This window comes from Desmodus rotundus, chromosome 9 (genome assembly GCF_022682495.2).
Source record: "Desmodus rotundus isolate HL8 chromosome 9, HLdesRot8A.1, whole genome shotgun sequence".
Lineage (NCBI taxonomy): Eukaryota > Metazoa > Chordata > Mammalia > Chiroptera > Phyllostomidae > Desmodus > Desmodus rotundus.
The window spans coordinates 38750242-38759760 of record NC_071395.1 but is presented as its reverse complement, the minus strand read 5'-3'; the positions used below and the strand labels follow the sequence as shown (position 1 = coordinate 38759760).

General features: G+C 56.5%; 1 protein-coding gene across 2 annotated transcripts; it reads left to right on the top strand.

Moving 5' to 3' along the window:
* SMIM24 (small integral membrane protein 24) lies at positions 1-4558 on the top strand. Of its 2 annotated transcripts, none has more exons than XM_053911789.1 (4): positions 1-56; positions 2560-2671; positions 2973-3035; positions 3654-4558. In XM_053911789.1, the coding sequence occupies exons 1-4, from the start codon at positions 11-13 to the stop codon at positions 3793-3795; spliced, it is 363 nt and encodes a 120-aa protein (XP_053767764.1). In that variant the 5' UTR covers positions 1-10; the 3' UTR covers positions 3796-4558. The 2 variants fall into 2 exon arrangements, with proteins under 2 accessions (XP_053767764.1, XP_024424327.3); XM_024568559.4 differs by lacking the exon at positions 1-56 and adding an exon at positions 507-2278.
* The last annotated feature ends 4961 nt before the right edge of the window (positions 4559-9519 follow it).

Below are 9519 nucleotides of genomic sequence, written 5' to 3'. Positions count from 1 at the left end.
CCACCGCTGTATGAGGAGTACCGCCCACCACCGCTGGATGCCATCCGCCTGCCCAGGTATGTGCTGTACCTGCTGCTGGCTGCGCTCCTGGTGGTGGCCGTGGCCTATGCCATTGTTGGGCATCTCATCAAGGACCTCGCCCACGACCTGGCTGGTGAGCCCCAACCCACCATGAGCCTGGCTTGGGCTAGTACTGGCCACTGGGGGAAGGGGCCCAAGGGTCCCTCCCAGTCAGGGAGGGTAGGAGGGTGGACAGGGGACTTGGGGAGGCTAAGGGCCTCTATGGGTTCAGGGCAAGGGGCGGAAGGTGGGCAGGGTCCGGGGAGGCTTCTTACCCGCCTCCTGCCACAGACTGGGCCTTTGGCCCAAAGCCAGACCAGGAGGACACCCCCCGGGAGCTGCACCCAAGCCTGGAGGGTGAGGATCTGGAGGAGCTAGACCTGCAGCTGGCCCTGGCCTGGCGAGGTGATCAGGACACTGGCAGGTGTGGTGAGGGGCCCCCTGCAGCAGCCCCTGCCCCCCACTGCCCCTCCATCGCCTTCAAGGAACCACCCATTCGAAGCTCCTTCTGGAGGCTGGACTGAGCTGGATGCCAACCCCTGTGGCATGGTACAGACTGAACTTGTGCTCACCGGAGCCCTCCTCCACTGACCTGCCCTGTCTCTGCAGAGAACGTTCTCCTTGGCCGGCAGGCTCTGGTGGCTGAACACTGACCATTCCCGCACTCCTGCTCCCCCAAGCCCCCAGAACCCAACTCCACCCAGCCTCTGCCAAGCTGCTGGCGATCTGTAAACCAAAAAAGCCAAGGAGATTTTTAAAATAATAATAATAATAGTAGCCAGCCCTTACCTAGTGCTTTGTATGTGCCTGCTATAGTGCTAAGCCCTTTCCATGTATCGTCTCATTTAGTCCTGAGTGGGACGTCGTGTCCCCATTTAACAGATGGAGAAAGAGAGGCACACAGCCCAGAAATGACTTGGTCAGGGTTCTTCTCCCACTCGCTCTGCTGGGCTCCCCTACCTCCAAAGCTTCTCCACCTGCACCCCCCACCCCCACCTCTGCTGCTTCATAGAGCTGCTTCCTGGCTCTGCTGCTCTGCCACTGGATCTGTCTCCGAGGGTCCTAACTTCCCAACTAGCCTGAGGACTCCTGGAGGACAGTGCCTGAGGCTTCCTTCCCTTCCAAACTTTGCACAGGACAGGGCATACAGTGGGAGCTTCATATATGCCTGCTGGCTGGATGAAGTGGGCCTGTTCTAGGGCTGGGGTGTCTGAGCAATGTCACATGAGAGACTCATCTGCACGGTGGTTACATTCAGACCGCAGGAAAGGAGAAGGCTCCAGATATACAGTAGGCACTCCATAAATGCATGTGCAATGATGCTGGCATTCTCCAGCCCCCAGGGACCCCATGAATGTCTCACAGGGCCTTGAGAACTGCAAGGCCCCCATCCCCCTGGCCTTCCTGCCACGTGCCTGGGCTGTGACTGTTCCATGGCAGCTGGGGTGGGGTCCTCCTTCACCTAGGCAGGGCTCCGTGTCTAATCAACTCGGGGACCAAGGTTGATGGGCAGGAGAGCCCGGAGCCTGAGTCATCAGCTGCCCTGGGGTGCCCTGCTCTTTGGCCACGTGGGAGTGGCTGGGTTTGGTGGTGGCTGGTGGGCATGTTACTCATCCCATCCAGTCCAGGTACTCATCCCGTCAGTGACTGTGGGTCCCCAGGGGTCAGGGAGCCAGGACGAGGCAGCATAAGCCGGTGGTGAGGGCCACCTGAGGTCACATGTCAACCCTGGCTATTTCTGCGCAACTTCGGAGCTCTCAGCCTCCCTGAGCTGCTATGAAACAAGGCGGCCAACTCTTTGGGGCGTCAGGGGAGGAAGCAACAAGACACATACAAGCGCTGAGCCCGGGCTGGAGAGAAGGTCAGGGCCGTCTCAGCTTGACCCCTGTGGCAGGGAGCCTGTGTGACCTCAGGGCTGGCAGTGCTGGGCGGACGCAGAGCACAGGTGCCAGCCTCTCTGGGTTAATTGTTACACCAGGTCCAGAGTCTGCCCTTCTGGTGGGGGGATGCCAATCAGGTGGGGTGAAGGGAGGGCCTGCCCCTTCCCTGGACCCACCTGCGCCTTATCAGGGGCTGGGCAGGGCCTCGCCCAGCCAAAGAGGGCTGTGCTCACCTGGACCGCGCACTCCAGCTGCTGGCTCCTCTGTGGCCATGGAGACCCTGGAGACCCTTCTCGTGCTCAGCGCCCTGCTCCTCTTGCCCGCTGAAGCCCAGCAGGGTAGGGGCCCCACTCTGGGCGGGGAGGGGTCATGGGGATGAGCTCACCACATCCCCTGAGAAGAGGGGACAGGCAGAAGAGGAAAGGAGTCAGGCCGCTGTTGGAGCCCCCTCCCTGGCTGAGTCCCTAGCCTGCTTCCCTTCTCTAAGACCCATCTCTGACACCCAGTCCCTTTCCAAGGCCCCCAGGTCTAAGCAACCCTGGCTCCCTTCTCCCTCTCACCTTTGGTGGGGGCCCCACAGTCGCCCATCTCTGAGTCCCACCTCCCTACCTTCCAACAGCCACAGAACGTCACCTGAAGCCATGGCTGACAGGCCTGGCTGCCGTTGTGGGGTTCCTGTTCATAGTCTTCGTCTTCTTGCTCGCCAACCGCATCTGGTGTTCCAAAAGGAGGTGGGACCCCCGCCCCAGCCGCCCCAGCCGCCTGTCCCTTCTCCCTTCTCCCTCCCCTCTTTCTTCCCCAGAGTGCTGGGCACCCCCTCCCACTTTCTGACCCTCTCTGGTTCCTTTCCTCATCTCCCCGTTTCCCTGCTGTCCCTTAGGCCCCCATCCCACAGACCAGGACAGCCCTGTCGCCCACCCCTCCCTGCTTCCTGGAGTTCACGATCCCTGGCCCTGGGGAGACTGGGGTGAGGCTATCTGCACTTCCCATCCTTCACCACCCTCATCCCTCCTGTCTCCATCTCTCCTGCAGAGATGAGGACGAGGAATCCGTGTTCAGAATGGAGACCCATGTGATCCAGGACACGGACCTGAGGTACTGCCTGTGAGTGTATGTGGATGTGTGTGTGTGCACGTGTGCACTCCAGGGGTCTGTGTGAGCCCCCTCCTGGGGGAAATGGGTGTACACAAATGACCTCTTTCTGTCCTTGAACGTCTCAAGCATGTTCCTACCCCAGGGCCTTCGCACTTATTATGGGCTCTGACTGGAACCCCTTTCCCCATATCTTCCAGCTGGCCCCTTCTCCTTCAGTCCTTGCTCAGATGTTTTCTCCTCACAGAAGCCCATCCTGACCCACAGCCCATTGTCGCACAGCCATGAGGTCAGGACTAGGGGGCAAAGGCTTGGGGACAGGAGTGCAGGAGCTGGGAGAAGGCCAGCCTGGCTGAAAGATTCTCAGCTGAGCCCAAGATGTGTCATCCACCCACCCACCCACCCACCCATCCACCCACCTGTTCCTCCACGGGACCATGGAGCTTTAGTTTCTGCCTTTGTGAGTGTAAACAACAGTGTTGCCTCATTTGGGTTGTTTTGAGGATTCAGTGAAGATGCTTTCTGTAAAACACTCATCACGAGTCCTGGCCCAGGTAAGTGTCCCTTAAATGGGAGCAACTGTCTTTCTTATTGTGGCCTGGGGCCTTTGTGTCTCTACAGTACAGAAGGCAAGAGGGAGAAGACAGAGGAGAAGGAGAAAGAGAAGAGAAAGGCCAAGAAAGGAGAGAGCAACTTGGGGCTGGAACTGGAGGAGAAAGAGGAGCCCGGAGACCAGGAGAAAGCCAAGAACACGGCCATGTGAAGATTGCCTGCCCCCCAGAGATGCCCCTTCCACACTCTATAACCAACGACCCGGGCCTGAAATCACCGAAATGACTCCATCTGGGTTGTAAATCCAGTGCTCGAATGAAGAGGCTTGGGACCTGCTTTACCCTCCAGGAGGGCTCTTTGCATCTTCCGCGGTCTCTATGTACCCCCTTCCCGACTGGCCCTGCCTGGTGATTCTTCTTGCACTTGGTCATGAAGAAACCCCCAAGCCCCCCCAATCTCATGGCTCCCCCTGCTTCTACCCGCCGTCTGGTTTCTTTTCCCTCTGCCTGATATCTCTTGGTCAGAATCCCTCTCTCAGAACCATTATGGGCCAGGGGCTGTCTCTTGGGGACCTGCATTAAAAAAGCGATCAGAGCCCTTCAGAAGGGCTTCTGTCGCTCGCGTCTTGGGACTGTTTCCCCTGGGAGAGTCAGCTTTTTGTTTGGGGGGCAATGCCCGGGCAGGTATGGAAGATCAGGCTGCGAAGATGCCCTGGGCAGTTAACACTGCCCCTGCAGCCTGGATTTGCTGCCCCGAGGCCTGGACTCTGAGCCCCCGGGGGGTCTCCCAGGCAGTGCTTGCTCCCTCCTCCCCCGTGTTTCGGGTCACATAACTTTGTGACTCAGTTTCTGAGAACTGGGTCTTGGAGGGGGGCCCAGGACCCTGCATTTTCTAGCGATGGAACAAGCGTTTTCTCCTCCTAGTTTCCGGTCTTCCCTTCTCACTTTCTCTGGGCCCTGGACCTTGCCCTGGATGTTAACTATTTCTTCATAGTTCCATATTCTTAATGAGGACTTTGACAAAGTATGGCATTTGGGTCTCTGTTCTGGGGCTTGTACCCTGGGGGGTGGTAGGATCCCACCCAAAAGGCTTCTAAGAACTCTTCCAGGGCTGCCCACCAGGTGGGCGGGAAAACTGTAAATGAAGGAACGAAATAAACGCCCTAATAGGTGCTCCTACTGAACACCCGGCATCTTTATCCTCTCTGTCTCCACTGTACCTAATTAGCCCATTTTCCAGCTGAAAAACAGGCTGTGAGAGTAGGGAGGCACTGGGTCAGGTGTCCCTGGCTGTTGTTGACAGAGCTTCGAAGCTCAGGCTGCCCCAAATATGGGAGCGTGTGCAGGCTGTGGCTAAGGTCAGATTTGGGGGGTTCAGCTCCTTGGTTGTTGGTGGTGGGGTTTGGGGGGGTATTCTTTCTTCGCCCTGTTTCCTACCTGAGAGAAGAACTTTCTCTGCAGTGCTGTGTGGCCCAGGGGAGGTGGCCTGACCTCTCTGAGTCTCAAGTCGACTCTCCTGCAATGTGAAAGGCAGGAGTTCTGACCCTCAGGGTCTGAGGCTTGAAGGAGGTGCCAGGGCTTAAGGGCCATTGCAAGGCCTGGCACGTAGTAGGTTCTCAGGAAATGAGTTCCCCACCTTTCCTGAGCCTCCCCCTCCCATGGTTCTGGCTGTGGGGAATGAGGGGGTCAGGGTGAACTTAAGGGAGATAGGGTGCCGGGATGCTTGGGGCCCTGGTCCCCTCCCCAGGGAGCCCAGAACCCAGGGAGGGGGACACCGCCTCCCACTTCCTGTGGCACTGGCCACACCCTGTCCTGGGGTGCCCTGGGCAGCCCACTTCCTCCTCTAGCCAGGGCTGCTGGACATGGGTTAAGAACAGACAAGATGGACAGATTCTGGACAACCCCCAGCAAACCCTTCAGGTGGCTCTGGTCCCACGGCAGGTTCAGGCCCAGGCCTGTAAGACCTTGGGGAGCAGGAAAGAGAAGAAAGAAGGGTAGGCCCCTAACCTGGTGGGCAGGCCACTGACCCTGCCCTGTTCCTGCTCACAGTGGCCCAAAGGAAACCAGGGCTGGTGGGGCTGGGAGCCACGCTGGCCTTTTCTTCCTCGTCTTCGGCCTTACTGCGGTCTATGCCATTTGGTGCAGCAGAGTCTTCCAACAGGCGGGCCACATCCTCTCCTGGATCCACCCTCCCTAACCCTCTCCCCTCTGAGCCCCACCCTCCCAAAGCCCCTCTCCTTTCAGTCTCCTCTAAGGGTGTGTGAAGGGGCCCCAGGAGGTAACTCTTCGATTCAGAATCCGTGGGGGCCTCACCTAACCTCACTGACTTCCCTCCTGACTACCTGTCAAATGAGGTGGCTTCCTCATGGAGAGCCCCACCCCTTTATCCACTTCCAATGGGATCTGTAGTCTTTCATCACCTTCCCTCTTACCCCATTCATTTATGCACCCACCTGTTTATTCACATCCACTTATCATCTATTTATCCATCCACTCATCCAACCCTTTCTTCTTCCAGCCATCCATTCATTATCCCTCCCTCCTTCCTTCCTCCTTCCCTCCATCATTCATTCCTCTCTGTCCATCCCTCTGTCTACCTGTCCACCTATCCACCCATCCATCCACTCACCATTTGCCCATCCATCTACCTTCCCACCACGTTTTCAAATGTTCATCTGCTCATCCATCCATTCATCCACCCAGTTGCCATGCACCCATCATTGGTCCATCCCCCCTGTCTTTGCCCATCCACTCGCCCATCGTTTTGAGATCTAGGAAGCTGAAGGGACCAGATTTGGGATCATGTAGCGAAAGCCTGGGCTCTAGCAGTTTCTTCCTCTTCAAACTCGGCGAATGTCCTCACCTGCCTGAGCCTCAGCATCCCCTTCTGGACAATGGAAACAAAAAGAGTGCAGTGCAGGACTCAGTCTCTGAGAGAATTGTAAGAGGCCAATAAGGACTGTAAGTCCGTATTAAATTGGGTTATCTGGGCCCTTCTTGTCTCTACAAAAATGAAGAGAAGGAAGAGGAGACTGTGAGGAAGGAAGAGAAGGAAGGAGAGGGAGAGTGGCAGTTGGAGCTGGAGGAAGAAGAGGAGCCTTCAGACCATGGAATAATGATGAACTCCTCCTCATGAAGGCTTCTTGCTCACCTCCTCCAGGCAGCACCCAGGGTTGCTCAAGTGCCTGCTCTGCACCCTATAAGCAAAGACCTGGTTCTGGGGCCAGGGAAATGACTCCATCAGGGTGCAATGTCCCATAATGAAGAGGGCCCAGGATGCATCCCCAAGTCCTCCTGGAGGGCTCTTTGCAGTTCCCTGGGCATTACACACACTCTTCCCAAACTTGGTCTCCACCTGATAATTCTTCTTAAGCTCAGAGGGCATCCCTGGACAAGGAGCTTGCCACATCCCCACGACCCCCACCATCTCATACCTCTACTCCATCTGCATTACAGGAATCTTTTTTACCCACTGCCTGATCTTTTCTCACCTCTGACTTCTGCTGCCCTTGGGATTTTATCAGCGAAGCCAGCTCTTCCTCCTGTGCTCCTACCTCTAAGACCTTGAGGCCCTGCTCCCATGGGTTCACAGAAACCACTTGGCCCCCAGCCCCTCCCCTGGCCTCCGCTGCATCTCTGCCACACGGAAGCTGCCTAAGCCCACTTTTCACTGGCAAAAGGGAAGGTGAGAAGGAGCTGTGCAGATAGTACTATCTTTGCATGACCCGGGGCAGAACCAGCCCTCCTCCTCTAATCCTGCGTTTGCTGCTCCTGAACCGTGAACTTTGAGCAGGCTCAGCACAGGGACTGTTTCCTGGGAGATGAGGCTCCTCCCACCATAAGCCCTATCTTGGAAGCTGTGACACCCCGGAGCTGCGGTTTGAGGATGCACCTCACCGTCACCCCACTCTTCCTGTCCAGCACTCCTGGTTCCACGGAGAAAGTGGGAGCCCCAATTTTCTTGTTGTGTAACCCCAGGCCGATAACTTCACGTCTCTGTGCTGAAGTGTCCTGCTCTGTAAAAGGGCAGGAAAATAACTGGATCCTTCCTGAGCCTTCATGAGGATTCAATGAAATAATGTCTACAAAACTCCTGAGCACTGAACCCAGAACCCAAAAGGCATCTCATAAATGTCAGCTTCTCCTTACCGTGAAATGTGGTGATGGGGTGGGGCAAGTGAGACTTCCCACTCTGACTAGGGGAGTTCTGAAGGTCGGGGGTGTGTTTCCTGACTGCAGTCTGGAAGTGCAGAAGTTTTCTGCTCCAGTCTCCTCTGTGCACAGTCTGGGGGTTCCCACAGGGTGGGGTGCTGGGGAGCGGGGGAAGGGAGAAAGGAGGGGCTGTCCACAGGCTGAAGAACTTCCCCACTAGGGGGCATCTACCAATTGGGGGGGTTGCTTTTTGGGTTTTCACAAGCCTGCCTACCTTTTATGGCATTTAGTGGGGACCCAGGGGTGGTAAACGGTCTGCAGTGCTGGGACAGTCCCCCCAAACCAGTAACTGCTTCATCCTAGGGGCCAACTGCTGAAGAACAGAGGCTTCCCTTGAGATTAAAGCCAGACTGAGTCCCCCAGGCCTCCTGGGCCCTTCAACTCAACAGAGCCCCTCCACTGAGCGCCCCACCCAAGCTGACTCCCTACCCTCTGCTGAGCCCCTGATCCCATATGATCCCCCCACAGAAGAATCTCCTGCTAGTGCCCCACTTCCTGCTGCTGGAAGGGGCCAGAGAGTGGGGATGGGGACCTAGGTGGGTGAGGGCCTCTGGTTGACCCTTCGCCCGGAACCTGGTTTCTGGGTCCAGGTCCTCAGTCTTCTCACAAGGGGGCGCCAGAACCTCACTGCTGAAGGCAGAAGCCTCCCTTCCCAAGACTGGAGAGGGTTGGAGCTGTCAGAAGCCCCTGGGGGCGGGGGCCAGAACCCAGAGCTCACCCAAATCCACCATCTAAAGCAGGTCTCTCCCCCTCAGCACTGCTGACACTTGGGGTTGGATCCTCCTCTGTGGGGGGCCGTCCTGGGCACTGTGGGGTGTTGAGCAGAAACCTGGCCTCCACCCATTCAATGCCAACAGCTTCCCCCAGTCATGACCACAGATGTCCCCAGACATTGCAAAAAGTCCCCTGGGGATATCTGATGTAAAGTTCTCAGGACCTCTGCCGGCTCACCCAAGGTGTTGGGGTCCTTGCTTCCGCGGGCCACCTTCCCCTCCGGCCTCCGCCCTTCACTTTGATACAACACAGAACAGTCCGCGCTGAACACAGAAGGGACCCAGGACAGCCAGGAAGAGCCGAAGCGCAGCTTGTTTGATTTTTATACATTTTTCTTTTTTATTTTTTTGCCTTTTATTGAATCTTTTATGGAATCCCCCTTTTCTTTTTTTCTTTTTTTTTTTTTTGCATAGGGAAACAAACAAACAAAATAATAATAGCCAGAGTCACTTTCTGTAAATGGTACTTAGGCGCGTCTGCAAAAACCGAAATGACTGCATAATATACAAGGTTATGATCGGAGTATGATGTGAGGGAGCAGGGCGGGTGAGCCAGGAGAGGGGGCAGGCTGGGCCCAGGTCTGCCCAGATGTCCCCGTGTCCCCCATCTGGTCCCCACACTGGGGAGGAGGAGGAGCAGACCCAGCCAGAGCCTCTCCCGACCTGGGTTCATGAGCACAGGGTGTGTGGGTGTGTTACCCGGTGTGTGCGGCAAGCAGAAAGCAAGAAACAGAGTAAACTATCCTGGTAATATCAGTAAAATATAAAATGAGAAAAAAAAACCCTCAAAAATATCTTGGAGGAAAAAGAAAATGAACAGTAACACCACCAAAAATGTTAGGGATGGAAGGGAGGCAGGAAGGAAGGAAGGGAGGAAGGAAGGGAGGAAGGAAGGAAAATCAGAGGAAAACGGGCCTCTCTCCCTCCTTCCTGCTGGCCCCTGCCATGCTG

Coding starts and splice junctions, on each gene's coding strand:
- SMIM24 (XM_024568559.4), top strand. CDS start 1,837: ATGAAACAAGGCGGCCAACTCTTTGGGGCGTCAGGGGAGGAAGCAACA. Junction 2,279..2,559: donor GCCCGCTGAAGCCCAGCAGG/GTAGGGGCCCCA, acceptor ACCTTCCAACAG/CCACAGAACGTCACCTGAAG. Junction 2,672..2,972: donor ATCTGGTGTTCCAAAAGGAG/GTGGGACCCCCG, acceptor TCTCTCCTGCAG/AGATGAGGACGAGGAATCCG.